This window comes from Corylus avellana, chromosome ca4 (assembly GCF_901000735.1).
Source record: "Corylus avellana chromosome ca4, CavTom2PMs-1.0".
NCBI lineage: Eukaryota > Viridiplantae > Streptophyta > Magnoliopsida > Fagales > Betulaceae > Corylus > Corylus avellana.
This window is the reverse complement of record NC_081544.1, coordinates 20,389,583-20,411,112: the sequence shown is the minus strand read 5'-3', so window position 1 is coordinate 20,411,112 and position 21,530 is coordinate 20,389,583. Positions and strand designations below refer to the sequence as shown.

Here is a 21,530-nt window from a genome sequence, read left to right as displayed (position 1 = left end):
TGGTTCTTTTTTATTTTGTAAATTTTTCACTGAATTGAGAAAAATGATAGTGATCGAGAGAGAATTTCTTTTTTTCTTTTTTTCTTTTTTTTTTTGGTTTGTCCTTGCATCGAATGATGGTCGAAAGAAAAATTTCTATTTGAATTGACTTCTTGAACCTATCAATTTTGTTGGAACCAAGAAAATTATATAGAAAAGAAAAATATTTTCTATTATTAGTAGTATTTTCCATTTTTCGTTTGTTTGTCTTTATTTTATGTGGTTTTGTTCTTTCATTTCCCTTTTTGTTCCCTTTTTTTTTAAAAAAAAATTTATATATTAATTTTTATTTAACTTTCTATTGTTGTTTTTTTTTTTTAGAGAGGAGGGCCTAAAAAAGGCAAGTGGGTATTTAAAATGCTGCCAAGTGTCCATTTTAAGTTAAACCGTAAGTTTAAAATAAAAAAGCACATTTAAATGAAATAGTATTTTTGTTAATCAAAACATACGTTCGTTTCTTTTGCCATACAAGTTTTTATTTTAAGTGAAACTATGTATGTTATCCTCTTGGTGAAATGTTATTAAACTTCCTTCATAAATGAGCTAAGTCATGATCTAAATATTGTTGAAAATTTGTCTTGAATGGTTATATAGCCAAAACGTATGGTTTCAAAGTAACATAATGTTGGTAGTATAAGTTTTTTTTTCTTTTCTTTTTTTCTCTCTAATAGTTCATGCCAAATTTTTCTTTTTAGGTCCTCCAATATTTTTGCCACGTTTTTAGTTGAGGAGAAGAAAGTTCAATTACCGAAAGAAATGTTAATCATATTAGTATTAATATTTGAAAGAAAAGTATTTTTTAATGGAGAAAAAGTGGTATTATTGTTGGGATATGATAGATTGTTGTTGGTTGGGTTTTGATGACTTTGTTCATTTTTTATTATTGATTAATCCAAGTTTTCATTTTGATAATTTTTTCCTTTAACTATATCTATGAGAACAAATATATGACACGTTCAATTTATAAGGATTAAACTTTATGAATTTTTAAATTTATTTAATATAAGGGTTTATGGTCTTAAATAAAGAAGAGAAATATGGTTCAAAATGATCCTATAAATATTTTTCATTTTGAATAGCCAATAAATTAATTGAGTGAAGAAGAAAAAAATTTGTTATTGATAATCTTTTAAAAACGTTTTAAATAAATTATAATGAGAAAATTTCGTGCATAGCACGGGGTATAAGCTTGTGCATATAAAATGCAAGTTTCACAGTTGAATGGAATTTATTTATACACATTGCAAAATCTCCCTGGAAGTAAAATAAGGGGAAAATTCCCATTTGACTCTATGATTCTAAAAGAAATGTTGACCAGGAGCAAATGAATTCACACTTGTATGGTAAAAGTTGGAGCACGACTTGACAAAAATAGGAAGATTTTTCTTTTTCCCTTTTATTTTTTATTTTTATTTTTTCTTGTTGAAATGTTTATAGGGAAATTTGAGAGCCGGTGAAAGTGCCAGGTCGTCACTTGCTCGTCACGTCATATCTCATAGGAGGATCCATTTATTTCTTATTTCTTTGCACACGCCCTGAAGCAACTTTGTATACATATATGGTTGGGATGGGGGGAAATCCATGGCAAAAGCGTGGGGATGTGGGGCCGACATTGATGATTGGAGTGGAGACAACACATGGAACATGGAAGCCGACGGTCCCACTCTTGATGATTGGGTAGGGAACCGTGTGGGGACCGCACTTGTCTGCTTGTCCTCCTCTTGCCTTGCTGATTGGGTAGTCCAATGAGCAGACGGCCGTGGCTTTGTAGACTCCGTGGGATTACATGTGGGGCCCCTCAACCATGATAATCTGCTTCGCTGTCTTTTTATTCCTCCGTCGGCAGGCAACGAGGGGAAATTCCATACTGTTGAAAGTGAAGACCCTAATCACTTCTTCTCTGATTAGTTTGGGAACGAAACATAGCATAATTATTATAACCCATTTATTCGGAAAAATCAATAATATAGTTGAAAACTAGTCACATGTTGTTCCACACACGTCTTCCTCAAATCCAATTATTTTGTACAAAGAAAAATAATGGTTTAATATTGACTAATTCATTGGCAAATACATTGACAGAGAGATTTCGTTTATTTGACATGTGCCGCCACTTATTTTAAATAATTATAATTATTCAGAAAAAATTACGCTTTATCTCTTTAAAGTTGGCAACGATTTTCAATTCGATCTCCAAAGTTTTAATTTTTGCAATCTATCCTCCAAAGTTTCAATTTTTTTCAATTCAACCATTTCGTCAGACAAAACAAAAAATGCCCCCATCAACCCACTTGACCCACGCCCAATCTGGTCTACCTAGACTTGATGGGCAACAATTTCTCCAGAGCTATCCATATGATACATTTGGCCGGTTTCATCGCAGTATGCTTCCAGTTCCAGATCTTTCAGCAATTCACGGGCATCAATGCAATCATGTTTTACGCTCATGTTCTGTTCAACACCTTGGGATTTTGGGGTGATGAGATTTGGGTTATTCTCCTTATGTTTTGTTTGGGTGACCCAAATGTTGTGAAAAAAAGGTTTACTGTGATCCTCTGGTTTTATGTAGCCAGCACAACAAGAATATGTAAACGACTTAAGAGTATGCTATTATTTTCCATATTTTTTATCTAGTGAAACTATTTTCCATCTTACTTCACAGCTTTCTAATTCCTCCTGTGATTTTCATCATTGTGACTTTAAGATCAAAATTTTTAATTTGAGAAAACCAGTGTAGGTTACTTTTTGAGAAAACCAGCGTTATAATCGGAGCAGTAAATGTCCTCTCCACCGTCGTATCCATCTACTCTGTCGATAAAGTGGGTCGTCGCGTTCTGTTGTTGGAAGATTGGGTTAACTTGGGTTAAGTGGGGCGTGGGTCACGTGGGTTGATGGGGGCATTTTTGGTACAAAAAGGTCACACGTGATCACTGTTTCGTCAGTCAAGGCCGCTTTGACCGACGGAATGACTGAATTGAAAAAAATTAAAACTTCGGGAATGGATTACAAAAATTAAAATTTTAGGGGTCAAATTGAAAATCGTTGCCAACTTAGAGGGATAAGTGTAATTTTTTCAATTATTAATGAAATTAGTGATGGTTGCCAATTTCATGAGTAACCCTACTTTGTATAGATAGGTAATTGGATGGAGGATAAAAAAAATTTTTCATTTGACTATAATTAATTTATGTGCGCATGCCTGCGCCATGAGTATAAGAGTAAAATTACCATGATGGACTATCGTGATTTAACCTTTCTACTGTAACTTTATTTACTGTGAAAGAAATAGAACAATTAATAACGTACGCGTGAAGGGTGACACTTGGGGACAAATTAAATAATGATATTAAAGACACTAGATTTTAAGATTTTTTTTTAGGAAATTTTACAAGTAGTTAAGCGTCAGTTGTTGATAGGAAGAAGACAACAATTTATATTTGAAAAATAATACCCATAATGTCATTCAGTCAAGTCCTTTATCTTCTCTTCATTTTGCTTTAATTTTTTTTTTTTCTTTTAGGTAGGCATATTTATTCAAGCACTCAATAATGAAATTTGAATCTTTAATGTCTCCCACCACCCCATACGAGAAATGAAGATGTCATTTGACCCATAGGCCATTGACATGATGCCATTTATTCTGAAGAAAGCTAATAAAATAAGACTTTGAGGATGCTTGTCATTGTGATTTTACAAATTAAAAGTATAATTTAAAATTAAATCGCAAATTTTGTAATGTTTGGAAATAAGGTTTTTTTTTTTTTTTTTTTTTTTTTAAAAAAAAAAATTATTTTAAAAGCTAAACTGCAATTTTAATAAATGCTTAATTGTATTTTTAAAAATTGCATTTTTAAATTGTACATTTTAAAATTGTTATTTTTAAATCCCACCTTTTGAATTGCAAACTCATTACAAAGCTGCGTTATAACTTGCCATTATTATTTATTTTGGTAATTACTCACGTAACCCTCGAGGAAATCGGGGTGTGAATCCTTTACTAGTCATTTTGCTAGTCATTTTATTTTGTTCTTTCTGTTTTTTTTTTGGGTAGGCATAATTGCCTACTTGGCAAGCTAACATGATATACATGTCACATTCCATTTTCATTAGTCAAGCTAACATGTTTTTATAGAAAAAAAAAAAAAAAAGAAGCAAATTCAGTCCTGATAGTTTATTTAACTTACAATTAGTTTTATTTTATGTGGTATTAAAATAAGCTTAATGTGCCACTTCAGCGTCAATAAAATAACAACACATGTCACTTTTAATAAAAATTAGGTAAAACTTCACTTAACCCCCTTAAACTTCCATCACTTTTTGCGATTACTTCTGTAAAATTCAAAAACTCTAAATTTAATGTATTGAACTTTTAATTTTTTGCAATGTCACCCATCTATTAGATTTTTCCATTAAATCCTATCAAAATTTTCAAAATACCCTCTATTTTTTAATTATAAAAAAATAAATAAAAATTGCAAAGATTTAGGCGTAGTTGCTATTTTCTTTCACTCATCATTAATCTGATAATAATAATAATTAAAAAAAAAGGATATCTATGCAATTTATTTCACCTCTTTTTCTATAACGACAAGAAAGAAAGGAATAGGGAAATCGACTATTGATAATACACATATGGTTAAGGGTATTTCATAACTAATCAATTGAGCAGCAGCTCAGACCACCTAAAAAAGAATATTTATTATTTGAACCATATCCTTACATAAAGAAGTCCAAGTACTTACGAATTTTCTTAAATTATGACCAATGCAATCTTACTTTTTCTTTTTCTTAAAAAATGAGATATTTTGGTAATTTTGACATACATCCGTTAGGATTTAACAAAAAAACCTAGCGAATGAGTAACATTGCAAAAAAAACCTAGCAAATGAGATTAGAAGTTTGATACCCTAAATTAAGAGTTTTGGAATTGAGAAGGTAATTACAAAACTAATAAAAAAACTAAAAAATTAAAGAAGTGAAATAATTGAAAAATTTTAAAAGAAAAAAATTAATAAAAGAAAAAGGACAAGCCACCCCCTTGGTAAGGGGTAGCTACACACCATCTGCAATCACCTCTAAGGTGGCTTGTAGCCTCAGAAGGATGAGGGTGGCTGCACGCCAACCCCTTAGCCACCTTTGGGGTTAATCGCGGGCCACCCCAAAGGTGGAAGTCAGCCTTCAAGCCAGCTCAGGCGTCTTTGGGGTTACTCACAAGTCACCCTAGAGGTGGACGACAATATCAAGTAAGCCTCTGCAGAGGTTGTCAACAGTGTCACGCAGCAACCTCCTGTCACCACTAGGGGTGGCCCAAAATCGAGGGTGGTATGTGGCCACCTCCATGGGCTAGGGGTAGTGATAGTGTAAGAGTAATACGTATCATCATTTTATTGATGCTAACATGGCACACTAATAGATCCCATCAAGTATTTTGACAAAATTTGATTGTAAGAACTAAATTATATATATATATATTGACATACCTAGGCGACTTTTGAATTCACGAATACCATATAAATCTAATTGTCAATCAGGTAAACCACGTAAACCAATTTTGCATTATTCCCTTTTGGGTATACATGTCACATTTTCATTAGTTCTGAACGAAAAATCTGACCGAGACCCATTTGTGACTTGACCAAAACTAAAGACTTCAGTAGTCAAAATTAGAAACTCAATCGGATCCTTGTCTATCATAAAGGCTAAAATCAGAAACTTGTGAGACAAGTACTCTTATTCAATAAGATAAATGCTTCTAACAAACTTTACTTTCTAATGTATGAATTTTTTACGACAATTGAGTTGAATGTATAGATTTCAGTTAAAGTACCTATAGTCATGCTGGCCTCGTGGTTCAAAACCTTTAACCAATACACAATCAGAACAGGTTGAGTCAGACTACCACATGTTTGATTCCAAACTGACGTTAGTAGCAAGCGGTTAATTGCAATGTTCTAAACATCACTAAGAGTATTCACACACAGATCATCAGTCCAAATTGACACACTAGACAATTCTTTCAAAAAAAATAAATAAATCAAAAATCAAAAGAAATTAGTTGTTACAGCACAGGTGGCATAAGAACTACCACTACCACTAATGTTTTACAAGAAAACAGCAACCACAAAACCATATGATAAAAAAATACAGCTACAAAAGCAATTATAATCTGAAGACCAACATACCCTGACACATGTTGAGCATGGGATAGACAAATTTCAAGATTTTTACAAGTCAATCACCCAGAAGACAAAGAGGCTGTCTCATACTAAGCTCTGCTTTGAGTGCCATGAATTGCTCCAAATCATGAGAAGCACCTAAAATTTTCTGCATTGAACAAACCACAGCTTGTGTTAGTTATACAGGTCTTTTCCCAAGAGTACCTACCATACATCATGGACTTACAAAGTGAAACCGATTCCAATTATACACTCTTTATCACATCACAGAAACATCTGCATGAAAGCTTATCCAGAAAAACTAGGCCAATTTCTGAACTGAGCAAGAAAACCAACCTCAAACAGCTGAAAAAGAAAGCCCCAAAGCACCAGTTTCATGAAAAATCGAAAATGCAATATGCAGCTAATCAACTTTATATGCCCCGGAAATTGGACCACTATGATACTTAACTCGATGGCCACCACAATAGTAAAAAATAGTCCAATTTCATCAGGTGGCACCTTGTCTCATGTCTCTAAGGTGGCTCAAGAGTCATATTGTGCTGCTCTCCAAGACAGCACGAGGTGAACAACAGTACATGATATATTTCAGCGACAAGTGAAATAGGAAACCAACCAAGGGGGCATTACAATCTGGCACATCAATTTGAACTCATCCAAGCTGTGTCACTTGACTTTGCAACCAGTACCTTCCTAAAAACTATCCATCCTATGAAATGTGATGAATTAGAATCTGGCCAAGCATCAATTAGAAGGCTATATGTTGGATGTTATGAAACTTTTACAGTAATATATTTGATATGTTTGGGAATAGATATTTTATTACTATGTGAATGCGTATAGAATTCTGACTTGTAGTTTGAAAGAAATTCAGCCAGATTATATTGTTTGTATAGTGGACATATTGTGTCTGGGTAGATGAATATTTGATTCATAAAAAAATACATCCAGGTTTCTTTCTGATTTGGATTCGGAGTGTGACACATTATTGCTATGTGTCATTCTTTGCCCTTGCAACCAGCACCTTCCAATCTGTTAAGGTTGCCTTTCTAAATTTGGACATCATTCATAGCAACATGCAGCAGTGGAGCCAAGATTTTCCTTCAATCGGTGCAAAGTCCAAATTTATAAAAAAACAAGGTGGTGTCAAGTTTTCTCCGTCAAAACTGTGAAAAGCCACCTTTACAAGTTGGCAAAATCCAAAATAACATTTGCTTTGATCACCTAACAATTATTTTGAAAATTCTACAAAACTTTCAAATTTTCATCCCTATACAACATAAATCCTTTGGATAAAATCTCTAGCACGATGCACCATTATTAGCCTCCAAACCCACAAAAGTAGATCTTCTATAAGTTCTGAGTAATTGTTCAAAGTTCTGAATCATCTTCCTTTTCTCACTTGTTTTGTGCTCCAAAACATACGCATCTTATTACACTCCATAATTAGACCCTAACCTACACATTTTTCAGGCCTTTCCACCACAAAAGCCTAATCCAAACAATCATAATGCCCCTCAAATAACTGTTTCCAGAGAAAATCCTGGGACCTAGAGTTCTATTTCCAGCCACCCTTTGGCCTTCGACATTCAATCTTTTGAAATTGAATCACTCTTTCCAACCTTTACATCTAGTCTCTTGAATCTTGCTTACCCATGGCATCTAAAACCCCTCCAGAAAGTCGTATGCATAATTAAGATAGCAAACTGGAGTTCCTAACACCAGAAATATCAAATTTTATAGTTGCAAAAAGAATTTATTAAATAAAAAAATAAAAAAATGAATGAGGCTATTAAGAGGTAGTAAGCATATTTGATTATTTCTCGGGGAAGAAAAAAAAAACAAAAACAAAAAGGGGTTACAGAAGTAATGTTTACCAGTGCAGCAAGATGTGCTTCTTGCAAAATATTCCCATCTATTTCCAATCGCGCAATAGGAAACTCTGGAAGATGACCCGACTGTTTTTTACCAAGCAAGTCACCAGGTCCACGTAAAAGGAGGTCCACATTTGCCAAGTAAAAACCATCTGATGATTTCTCTAGCACCTTCAACCGGTTTAGGCTACTGGCAGTAGATGCTAACAATAAACACTTGGACTTCCTCTGTCCACGTCCAACCCGTCCTCTAAGTTGGTGAAGCTGAGCTATTCCAAACCGCTCAGCATTCATAACAACCATCATAGAAGCATCTGGAACATCAACACCAATCTCAATTACTTGTGTGGAAAGTAGTATACGCGTTTCTCCAGATCTAAACCGCCCCAATGCTTCTTCTTTCTCATCACTCTTCATTCTTCCATGTAACAACCCACAGCTGTATCCCTGAAACCTACGAGATATAACTTCAAGTTCTGGAGAAGCAGCACGTAGCTGGGGCAGCTGTTCGGATTGTTCAATAACTGGATACACAAGATACACTTTCCCTCCTATTTCTAACTCATCCAGCATCATCTGTTACATGCAAAAGAAAGTAATTAACCAAAGTATAACTGCTACTCTAGGTAAATTAGCATCCATTGAAAACCTACCTTCATTCCAGAACAATTAACCTTTAAAATCCTACACACATATACTTAGAAATACTTTAAAAAACCAAAAAAAAAAAAAAAAAAAAAAAAAAACGTGTCCAATGCTAGACTTTCCAGAGATGTAACCAACAGTGCATACCAATGTAAAGACTTGTCTATAGAATCAAGAACTTGCATATCTCATCTTTGAATTTTCACAGCTTTGTTGACCATAATTGTCTATATAAATAAAGTTAAGGTCCAATGCCAATGCTTCTCTGACACTACTTATTCAACTCTTCATCTCCTTGTTTGATAAACCTTAAGAGTACCTTTTACAACTATTAATGCTTGGTATAAGAGCAAGTTAATGATGAAAGAAATAGCAAATTGGAGTAAGCATTTGGTGATGTGAGCATCCTATGATTGGTTTATTCACCTCTATGGTAAGGTCAAACTAGTGAGCTTCTTTCAAGCCTTTCAATGATAAAAAGAGAATGAGAGAGAGAGATTTGAAAACTTTGCAATGTCACCCTTCCGTTAGGATTTTTAGTTAAATCCTAACAAAGAACAGCAAAATACCCCTGTTTTATATATAAAAAAAAACAAAAATGGCAGCAAACCCACGGCCTTGGTCTGCTGTGGGTGCCAGACCCACGATCACTCAAAAGACATAAGTTTTTTTTTTTTTTTTTCTTTTTTTATTATTATTATTATTATTATTTTAATTAAGGGTAAATTTGTATAATATAAATTTTTCAGGGGTATGAGACACATTTCACCTGTTAACTGTTAAATTTAACCATAAATCCTAACGGTGGATGGCATTGCAAACTTTTAAAACATGGCAACCTGACATTATAACTTCTTAAACTTTAAATGTATGATTACAAAAGTGATGGAACATTAAGAGGGGTAAATGAAGTTTCCCCAAAAATAAAGGATAAAAACAAGTCTTTTATTTCTCAAAGCGAGTCATTTTTGTTTGAACTAAAACTGATATTTCACTTATATTCCCTCAATGAGTACATTTTTAATCTAATTTCAAAGAGCTTCTTGTTTCTAGTGATAGCTCTACCACGTACTCTTTGTTTTCTGGTTCCCATCTCTAGGCGGCCTGTGAGGGCATGTATCCTTTCGATTGTGGTGCAGTGTGGAATTTCCTCTGTGTTCTGCATTGGTATTGGTCGTCTCGTTGCATGGTTGTCTTGGGATGTTCCTTGTGGTTGTTGTAGAGGTAGGTGGGCTTTCTGAGGTCGATACAAAATGCATCTTTGTTCACATGGGGAAGTTCTTTGTTGAAACGAAGTCCTTTGAGTTCATTATTGAGGCGTGGGGGAATGCTATCCGATTGAGAATTGTGGAACATGGGAAAGGTTACTTACAATCAATCATTGAGGCATGGGGGAATGCTATCAGATTGAGAATTGTGGAAGATGGGAAAGGTTACTTACGTTCAATCATTGAGGCATGGGGGAATGCTATCAGATTGAGAATTGCGGAACTTGGGAAAGGTTGCTTACGTTCAATCATTTTGGAGAAAGGGAGAGTGGAGTGGTTGCTCTCGACACTGGGTGAGGCAATGAGAGAGGAAGAGAACTGAGTTTCTTTAGAGTTTAGAGATTCTCATAAAGCCCTCCTATGTCTGAGAAGCAGAAACTCTCATGGAAGCTATCTAGCCTTCGAGGAATACAGCGGTGAAGGGCAGAGGGGCTACATTATCATCCCCGAAGGTAAAACAAATGGGGCTAGTGCAGTTTTGTAGAAGTTCTACAATATTTATGGGCTCCCTATTCCCTAGCGAAATAGACTCCATTGGATATCAAGGTTATCATATTGTCTTCATTGGAGATGCAGGAAGCATCGGCTTTTCGAACCTTTACGCAGACGGTTAAAGACAAAGGCTGTGAGACCACTGTTTATGACAAAGCTACCGGTGGGTCTTCAAGCAATGATGAACAACCGACCAAGGTAGTGCAGTGCAACGATAATAGCATTCTTTGAGCAACCAATTATGCAGCTCCTCCATATGTGACACAGAAGGATGTCAGGGGCAGATTGGTGGGAGTGTTTCATCCCCTTGTGTGGAGGACGAGTACAAACAATAGAGTACAACGACAACATTCTAATAGAACTAGCAAAAAAGCACATTTCACTATCAACGTGGTTTGTGGACAATAATGGAAGACGACACATCTGTTAGGGAAACCTTCTAGAAAGGAAAACATTGGCTTGGGTTCCTTACACTAGAGCGTTAGGTCCAATATACATAGCAAGCCCAATTTGCAAGCCTTCTGGTGAAGTTAGATTGTTAGCATGCATTCAACAGGCCTTATTTTCATTTGGGCTTTACGTTTGGGATTAAATACTGATATCTCCTAAGGCACTCTTCTTTGTAGGCTTTAACCTAAATTCTTATTATGATAAGTAGGGCTAGGGTGTTAATCTCGGGTTGGAGCTCTCTTTCTGGTGGGCGACCTAGTTGTTCCACTACTAGAACTATGGCTATTTTCTTATCGTTGCATGGAGTGACAATGGAACTGGTGATGGGTGGAAAGCACCTGCAAGGGTGGCTTTAGGGGGGTAGAATAAGCCGCTGGTAGTTCACACAGTATCGCCGTTGGATGGGGCTTCTCCACTAGCATTGTTGAGTGAGGTTAGTCTTCTTTGTAGTAATTTTGGTTTTCCTAGTAGCCCAGTGGTTGAGGACAGTATTTCTGAGACGGTCATGGAGGTTTCTCCTATCCAAAGCATCTTCCCCCCTCCTCCTCTTGTTAGCCAAAACGCTTTACGATGCGTGGAGGCAGGGCGTGAGTTTTTAGTGGGGTTGAGGGGTGGTCTAGCAATTGCAATTTTGGAGCCCTCCAATCCAGCGTTAGTGGGATCCTACTCTACCAGAGAGGAAGTCGTTAGTAGAGTCCCAGATAATACTACTATCACCCTCGTATTCCCATCCCTATGAGGAGTTATTTTGTGCTCTGAATGGGTCAAGAGAAGAATGTATGGTCTTGAAATTTTTTTAAGAGTTTTGTATGAAGGATTAGAACAGAAGGTGGCAGAGTTATTTTCTGCATTTGAAGCAAGACGTAAGGGACAAAGGGTATCGCAGGGATCTCTCATAAAGGTAACAGGGAATAAGGATAAAGGTATTCAGGAACTCCTCAAGTTATCTTGTTCAGTGAATTAAGATTTGAAGAGGAATCCTTCTAAAATCCGTCCCACTTCTCAGTGCCGTGGTAAGACTTAATTTTTTTATGAATCTGAAAATAATTTCTTGGAATGTTCGAGGGCTTAATGATGCAGGGAAAAGGCTCAGTCGATTCAAGGTTACCTTCCTCGACCCATATCAGATCATTTTCCTATTTTGCTTGACAGGGGTGGTATGGTTGAACACGGAAGGATTTGGTCAGTTGGGGAAACAGTGGTGGAACTCATAAGCTTAAAAGGCTGAAGATTGATTTAAAATACAGGAATAAGGACAGTTTTTGGAAATGTAGAGGTGAGGAAAAAGTCATTTCTGGAGGAGATCCAATCCTTTGATATGCTAGAAGAGGAAAGGCCTCTTGCGGAGGAGAAGATAATCAAAAGGGCTTTGTTGAAAGCAGATTTGGAGAAAGCAGTGCTTATGCAAGAAGTTAGTTGAATGGAGAAATCAAAGGCGACTCAGTTGAAAGAAGGGAATTAGAATACGAGCTTTTTCCACTACCATACCAACTCCCACATGAGGAATAACTTTATCTCCGGTCTTTAGCATTGATGGCTCAGATACCTCTGATCAAGAGGTAGTCAATGAAACTATCATTCAATATTGCAAGACTCTCTTTACAGAATCAACCCCTTGGTAGCCCAAATTAGATGGTTTGGAGTTTCCCTTGTTAGAGGCTGGAGAAGCAGAATGGTTGGAGAGGCCATTTCAAAAAGAGTAAGTCCATCAGGCGTTGCATAGTATGGATGGTGATAAATATTCAGGGCAATTGATTCACTATTTCCTTTTCCAATCTTGTTGGGAAACAATGAAGGATGATCTTATGCGTGTAGTCCATAATTTTCATGAACATGGTTTGTTTGAGAAGAGCCTAAATGCTATTTTCCTCACCCTTAGAGCACTACTATAACCTCTTTCTTTCCCTAAATATAGGGAAAATCTCAAAAAAACCACAAAAAGTCACACGCAGCAACTTCCCTAAACATTGGCAATGTTACAGTGCTACCCAATGCATTGGGTAGCACTTTAGCTTCCTTATAGCTTCCCTAGCCATTATTTTAATACAAAATATTTCTCTATCCTCTCTTCCCTCTCCTCTTTTTGCCTTTCTTTGAGGATTGTGTTGAAATTTTGTGAGGGTAGGTAGGGAACTTGTATAATATAAAGAAATAATATTTTAATGATATAAAAAAAGATAAAGGAAGCTATTGTAAAGTATATTTGGATAAAGAAGCAAAAAGTAGTCTTGTTTCCTAAATTTAAGAAAAATCAAAGGGAAACTACTGCTACTACTCTTATCCTTGATTGGGCAGATAGAAGTAAGGGGCTACAGGCCAATTAGCCTAGTGGGAAGTGTTTATAAGATTCTAACTAAGGTGATTGCTATCAGTAGGGGTGTACAAGCGGTTGCGGCTAGCGATTATTGTCTCTAACTACAACCGCCATAGGTTGTTAAGTGGTTATCGATATTTCGTAACTGCAACTGCGTCACCTTGGGCAATTAGAGGTTTGAAAATAACCATCGGCTAGCAGTTACTGAAAATCATAACCACACCGGATAACCATTTTTTAGAAATAGGCCTTTTAGACCTATTTTAGTGTTTTGGGCCTTCCTTGAGCCTCTTTTTAGGACATATTTTAGATGGTTTCGGGCTTTTTTTCAAATAATTAGAAGGCTTCAAAATATAACAAAGCTCAAGAATATATTTTTTATGAATAAAGATCAATTTCATTAAACTCAAAACGAAAACCCTATATCAAATGCACTAAATCGACATCGTTTTGTATATTATTATTATTATTATTATATATATATATAAGAGAAGGCAGCTAGCGGTTATTAATCACCTCCGCCTACCACTAAATTCGCTAACCGCCCCAACTAGGCAATTAGCAAATTTTTCCAATCGCTTACAAAAGCGTTTATGCGGTTAGCGATTATTAAGTTCACTCATTTCTCATAATCAGAAAGCCTATGACCATGTCAACTCGGAGTTTTTCTGCCATCTCCTATCACAGTGAAGAGCTATTACTAGTGAGTCTTCCCTATTTCCTGACGCCTCCTCCTATCACTTTTTTCACTTCGGCGATTTTAGGTAAAATTCTTATGATTGATAACCTTAGGAGGTAGAGTCTTACTCTTGTCAATCGGTATTGTCTTTGCAATAAGAGCAAATAGACCATAAGCCACCTTCTCATCCATTGTGAGTTTTCTTGCGAGATGGCATTTGATTCTCATCTTATTCGGAGTCTCGTGGGTTATGCATAGCAATATTGTTGAGTTACTTCAATGTAAGAAGGACGCAAGGGCGGAGACGATCCAAAGAGGCCACGTGGAAAGTCATCCCTACTTTACTAATGTGGAGCATCTGGAGAGAAGAAAATCGAAGTCTTTCAAGGACCGCAAATCTAATGTGTTTCAACGAAAATCCTCCTCAAGTACCCACTTAGATTGGGCTATAACTTTTGTTCCTAATTTCTCGTCCTCGAATCTTGTAGATCTTGTTAATTTTCTAGATTTCCGACCTCAATAGGGTGGTTGTTTCTCTTGTATACTTTTTCGTGTATGTGATATTTTCCGTCTAATTAATTAGTATTCATCAAAAAAGCTTTACCATGTTTCAAAAATCAAATAATCATGCTCTAATTAGAGAACTAGAAAGGTGAGAACCAATATTACAAAGAAGATTGGACTGTTTACAGCCCCAAACACCATTACCTTGTAGACATTCTCAAAGCCATCATCAGTTCCTTCAATAATGAATGTTTCAACTGGTATTCTTCCCGGAGGTAAGTCAGTTATCTGTTACAAATAAACCAACAAGTCACAGTTAGCAGGAAATGATAAGTTAAATAACAAACTGTAATAACTCAGAGGACTATAAAGCCAATTTTGTTAAGAAAATGAATAACACAACGCTTTCCAATTTTTGAACCCATATCTCGATGGAATTTTTGTTGAATTTTATAAAATATGCAAAAAAAAAAGAACATAAATTTTGGGTGGTTCAGCCTTAGAGGCCTACGTCCTCCACTGGGAAGAACCCGATAGGACTACATCTTTATTGAATGATTTGATTATACAATTGTGTCGCATGATCTATTTATTATAGGAAAAATGTGGTAGGTCAAGTAGGCTAGAAAAGGCAACAAACAACTATGGTAAGACCTATAATGAAAATATATCATGACCAATACAAAAAATGTTTTTTAATATTCTAACAGTTCTTAGTTCAAGAAAACATCATAAATACCCAATATCCCTTATAAATGACTCTAGAAAGAAAGAACAAAAAAAAAAAAAAAACCAAGGCATCTCCAACACTGCAATATCTCCATCATCCTGGCTTTGCAAACTCTGGAGACTGCAAAAGAGCTATGCTCTATAGGTCTCTCATTCTTAACAGCACGAAGCATATGAGCATAGAGCACAAGCTGCTGGGAAAATAACACAAACCCATCAAAAATCAAACAAAAAAAACAAACCCATATCCTAAACCCTCTATTGTGAACAACACGATTGTTCAATAGGGGTGGTCGGTTTTTTATTTTTTATTTTTTTAATTATTAATTTTTAGTTTTTTAGTCTTTTAAATTTTTTTTTAAAATTTTTTTAGAATTTATAAGGGGTTTTTTTTAAAAAAAAAAAAAAAAAAAATTTTATCTTTATGTTGACCTTGGGGGGACATTAGCAACTTCTTGGCAGTTTAGGGGAAACATTGTCCCAATTGAAAGTTTGGGGGGGGGATTGTCAATTGGGTGGTACTTTGAGGAGATATGTCGTCCTTTTCCAATTAAGACCATTTTTTTTTTGGGTCCTTTTTTCTATTCTCTATTCTTAAGACAAATACATTAACAAACTTAAAACACACCTCAAAACACAAAATACTTATTTGTCTTCTTCTCTTGTTGTAGGAATAATTTTACAAAACAAGTGCCTAACTAACTTTGCGGAGGTAAGAACTAACATACTATTTAAAAAAGTAAAAAATAAAAAATAAAGAAAAAAATTAGGGTGGCCACCCTAAGTGGAGGGGCGCCTGCACGGCCACCCATGTGCTTGTCAGGTTGGCCATGAGACTACCCCTGTGCTTCTTCGCAGACACCCCTACCTTTTTTTCTCTTTTTAACTTTTTAATGTTTTAGATTTTTTTTACAAGTAGGCTTTACATTTGTCTGGGTTTTTCAAAATAAGCACGGGTACCTTATAGAAACATTTTCTCAAATGTAGACTACACCAAAAAACACTTCTCAAAGAATAGTTTTCACCTTTTATGTCACATTAAAACACTTTTTCAAACAAAAAAACCCTCCAAAACACATTAACAAACATGCTAAATGCTCCACCTAAGTTCTCAAAAAAATCCTATTTATGACACAATGACCAAGCGCATTTTGATATAATCAAAAGCTATACAGCCTAGTCCAGAACATACATTTCACAACATAAAATTAAAATTAAAAATTAAAGATAAACATTAAAGAAAAAAAAACAAAATTGAACATCATGCTGACAGATTGTTCAAATTACACATTAACTAATTTAAGAACTGCATTTCAACAAGACGTGGGATCATGGAAAAGAAAACCGTTTACGTACTTGTGTAAGGGACATATCCCCATATAAAGCCAGAGCAAGCGTTCTTGGAATAGGAGTGGCTGACATGGCAAGAACATGAGGTGCCATATGCACATCATCTTTTGAGGACCCATCCATACCCGCTTCCATTCTTGAACCCATATGCACATCACCTTTTGAGGACCCATCCATACCCACTTCCATTCTTGAACCTAAAGAGGTATAATATAACTGCAGGGAGTAGCTTTCTTAATCACCTCAACTTAGACATGAATAGAACAGAGAGAAGCCATAAGTTTCTATGACTACAGTATCAATGCCAGGACAAAAAAAAAATTATTGAAGTAAAAATGCGGATTAAAACTGCAAGAAACACCTTAAGCATGCATTAGAAATTGTTGATGAGGCAAAATGTCAATAAAAGCGTAGCCAACCTAGATTCTATGGAGAAAAAAAAAAAAAAAAAAGGGAAGCTTTTTCTACGGTTTCAAAAATCATCTGACAGATGTCTTATTGATTGAAATCTTGGCGAGGTTTCTATCAACAATGTTTTTCTTATAAGCAAATACAACGGACAGTCCATGTGGACACATGAACCCAAGCTCTACCCCTTATTATTCATAGGGGAAGGAGATGCCATTTGGTCCAAAGACTATATAAGTTTCTATGAACAAAAAGACAAATGCTTATAGAAACATCAAGTTTTAGATGAAAATAATATCAATAGGAAAAAAAAGAACTATTTCTAAGATTTTCTTTCACTTTTTTTTTTCTCCTGGATGATCTAAGAACTTTCAATCAATGCAAATAACAAGTAGATTGGGCACAGAAGCAGCTCAAGCTGGGGAAAAAGAGAGACAGAGAGAGACAGAGAGAGAGAAAAGAACACACACGCCCCCCCAGAAAATATAAATAAATAAATAAATACAAGTGGCTATAACTGATGACTGATTACATAATAGATTCAACTCCCTCCAAAGAGTTATATGCCCCTCACCTTTCCTCTCCTGCTATAAACCCCTACCCTTCACAAATTTATCAGACCCAGTTCTGAAGGCCATCCAAAAAGACTGGCCCTAGGGCCAGCCTGAACATCTACTGGCCACCACTCCATATCACCCATCAAAGTCTGTTCTCTACCATAATCAACTATTCCATTGTTTTCTTTCACCAAGTGCTTTTTTGGTACAACAACTTCAACTATAGGTTAGTTCTTATCTAGAAGCAGAGTAGTTCAATGCATGTGCTCTTTCGTGAATAAAACAACCAATTATTATTGAAAAGGTGATCCCCAGCCTTTCCAGCCACTATTAGGAGGAATGTAACCATTTCCTTACATGTCCTTGTTGATGAATTTCCTCTAAAAAATTCATGCCCCAACTGAAATTTACGAATGTTCAACTGAACTCTTTTGAGAAAGTGGTTATGGCGCTATGTTTATGAGAGAGAGACTTTGTAGAGACTAAAAGTGGATTTTAAATATGGCAGTTCATGTGGTAGGTGGTGATTTAACGTTGGTTTTACCCTAAATATTTTGGCATGATGTTTGCATTGAAGATACGCAGCTGTTATGATTTTAGTTTATTTCTAGATTTCATTCCCTTTGCATTTGCAATTTCCATAATAGTGTGTGTTGCTTCTCTACAAAAACAAGCCTAAATGTATCATTGGATAATTGAGTAATGATAAGAATTCTTCCTTCTTATAATTCATCTTGGTATCAGAGCGATCTATTCCTCTTTTTTTGTTTTTCCATTTTTTGGTTTTGTGGATTATCGACTACAAAAAAATTTCCGATGCCCTGCTTAGGGCTGTAAATGAAAATGTCCGTTCAACAAACCGCTCCATACTTACTTGCATAAATTCTATTCGAATTCGGTTCATTTAATAAACGAACCAATCATGAATACAAAATTACGCTCGATTATTAAACAAGCTATACTCATATAAGCTCATACAAACTCGTATAACTTCATTTTTATTATTTTTTATAGTATTGTTTTTATTTTGTAAAAATAAGAATTCTCTCTTCCAAATATAATAGATATAACTGGAATTATTGTTATTGTGAGTCTTGATATAGATATGTGTGTTTGTGTGTATGTATAAATATATGTGTGGGTGCGCGCATAATGAATTCATATGCATAATATAAGACATACATATAAACTCGAGATTGGATTATTTAAGATTCAAGTTAATTTATTTAATTAACTCTAATGATAAAATTTTAACAAGAATTAATTCAATAATTCAGTATAGATTTATGAAAAAATAAACAATCATGAGATTTACTTTATATAATGAATGAATAAGTTAATTGAACGGCTCGTGAACAAGCTTGAGTTCACTCGAAAAATAAATTAACCAAGCTTGAACCAATTATCTAGCTTAGTGATAAGTTCGAGTTCGACTCACGTTCGAAATAAAATTAAATGAACAAAACTTGAACATTCAATACTCGGGTCGATTACAACACTAGCCTTGGTGTCCAATTGCTACCATCAAGACCCATGGTTGAAACCCTTCAGATTTGAAGTCGTATTTCCGCCTTGTTCCAACCACCTAGGTCACCGGCATCACTGTGAGGATCAACTATCATCGTTCCCAATCAATATGGGTGGACAAGAATCGATTGTATGAGGGAGAAGACTCAGAGATGATCTCTGAGGTGTTTTCTAGCAAAATCGCGGTGTCCCGATGTGGCAGGGAAGTTTTCTGATAGCCCTGGGTGTTAGCAGTGGAGGAGAGACTGAAGGACATGTCGTTCAAACAGCGAGTCATTTAGCTTTGAACAAAATGACACGCCATATAGGTCATTTAGCCAGTCAATTTTTTTTTTTATTAGTAATGAAACAGTCTCATAAAAACCGTAAGGCGCCCCTAAATACATTGGGAGTATACAAAATGAGCCACCTAACTAGTAAGGGAAAAACGAACAAAGAAATCACTAAAACTAATCGATAGAGGAAACACATACGCGCCGTCCATAAATACAAAGTTTCATAGAACAAAGATAAAATTTCTCCCAATGTCCTCTCTCTGTATTCAAAGCACTTATCATTCCTTTCCTTCCAAACACACTAGAAGAGGCATATGAGCACCATCTTTCACACCTGCAGCACTCTTAAGCCACCAACAATTAAGCAGATCAACAACACTTTTAGGCATAACCCAGGACAACCAAAAACGACTAAAAAGGTATTCCAAATGGCAGAAACCACATCACAATGCAGAAGAAGGTGATTCACCGACTCCCCATTCATCTTGCACATGCAACATCTATTCATCACGATGACGTGCCACCTCCTGAGATTATCCAAGGTGAGGATTTTGCCTAGAACCGCCGACCATACAAAAACAGCCGCCCTCAAAGGAGTCTGTGTCTGCCAAACACTCTTCCAAGGGACGCGGCTCCCTATAGGAGAAATTAGCGAGCAAAAGTAGGATTTGGTTTTGAATAAACCTTTCTTGGAAGAAGCCCAAGCAGCTGATCTTCACTTACTCTTCTCACTCTAACTGAATGCAACACCTGGTAAAAAGAAGCAAAGACATCTACCTCTCAATCCTACGCTGCTCTAGCAAAGCTCACATTCCATTGGTAGAAACCGCCTAGGAGCTCCAAATTCGCCACTATAGAGGCGTCCTTAGCGCAAGTGAGACCAAATAAAAATGGGAACGCTACCTTAAGAGCCACTTTCCCACACCACTAGTCATGCCAAAAGCTTATTTTGGTGCCATCTCCCACCTAACGAACAGGTCGTTTAGAGCAACTCTAAAAGTATAAAAAGAATTAATTAAAAAAAAAAAAAAAAAAAAAACATAATGTTGTTGTACCTTTGTTTTCTTGATGGTTAAGTTCTAGTGTTTCATTTTTATTTTTTTAGCCCCAAGTGTTGTGTATTGGAGCTATTTGGTTGGATGTCTGAACTCACAAAACGGGGATAGAGAGCCAGGTAACCTCCTATAGACAAGGATGTTTGAAGTCAAATTGTTCTATAATGCCTTACTCCCACATTATAGCACTCCCTTCCCTTTGAGGAGTATTTGGCGGAATAAGGCATCTTTGAGAGTGGCTTTCTTTGCTTAGTTGGCCGCCTAAAGGAAGTTCCTCACTATGACTAATTTAAGGAAGCAAAATATCATAGTGATGGATTGGTGTTGCATGTATAAGAATGGAAAAACTGTTGATCACCTCTTGCTCCATTGCAAAATATCGAGTGCCTTAAAAACTCTATTTTCGCTCCTTTTGGGATATAGTGGGTCATGCTCAACGAGTGGCGGATCTCTTGGCTTGTTGAAAGAGGACAGTTTGGTAAATAGCATAGTATAGCAGTGTGGAAGATTATTATGTCTTGCTTAATGTGGTGAATTTGGAGAGAACAATATCGGAGTTCTGAAGATTGTGAGAGAACGGTGGTGGAATTAAAGACCTTGTTCTTCAAAACCTTTTACCATTGGACAACTAGCTATAATTGTTTGCCTATTACCAATGCTCCTAATTTCCTTGACCTTCTATATTTTTCTTCATTGATGTATCTCATATATATTTCAAATGTACTTGTGTTGCGCCTATTTGCATTCTAACAAAATTCGTTTACTTATCAAAACTAAAAATAAAATTATAGCCCCCACCACCAAGCAAAAATTTGAATCAGCGGGTAGAATGACAAAAAGCATGAAAGCAACAACAACAAAAATTGCTATTGCAATGTGCTCCTTCAGGCAAAAGATTCAGAAGACAGTAATCTCCTTTCAAATTTTGAGAAACTACAGACATAAATAAAAACTATAAATTTATGCTACTTATGCACTTTTAAAAATGAAATCCAGAGCAGCAGTAGTATGGCTGAGATATTAATCACTCTTGCATAAGGATAGACTTTAAAAAGCAAAGAAAAGATGCACTTTTATCAGTTGGAGACATCCAGAATTTTAGTAGCATGGCAAAGACTAATGTCACTTTGCATAATGATAGGTTAAGCATGGAGTACTATCCCCACAATCAGACAATGGATTAAAATC

General features: G+C 35.8%; 1 protein-coding gene across 5 annotated transcripts in view; it reads right to left on the bottom strand.

The window, feature by feature from the left end:
• Nucleotides 1–6,024: 6,024 nt before the first annotated feature.
• The window catches only part of LOC132177513 (ATP-dependent DNA helicase homolog RECG, chloroplastic), a 68,367-nt gene continuing 52,861 nt past the window's right edge, over nucleotides 6,025–21,530 (bottom strand). For all 5 annotated transcript variants that reach the window (XM_059589868.1, XM_059589871.1, XM_059589870.1 and 2 more), the window contains 4 exons: nucleotides 16,527–16,736; nucleotides 14,646–14,729; nucleotides 8,093–8,665; nucleotides 6,025–6,363 (listed from right to left, as the gene is read on the bottom strand). In XM_059589868.1, coding sequence (XP_059445851.1) covers nucleotides 6,271–6,363; nucleotides 8,093–8,665; nucleotides 14,646–14,729; nucleotides 16,527–16,736 — 960 coding nt within the window. In that variant the 3' untranslated portion in view covers nucleotides 6,025–6,270. The remainder of the gene's footprint in view (nucleotides 6,364–8,092; nucleotides 8,666–14,645; nucleotides 14,730–16,526; nucleotides 16,737–21,530) is intronic.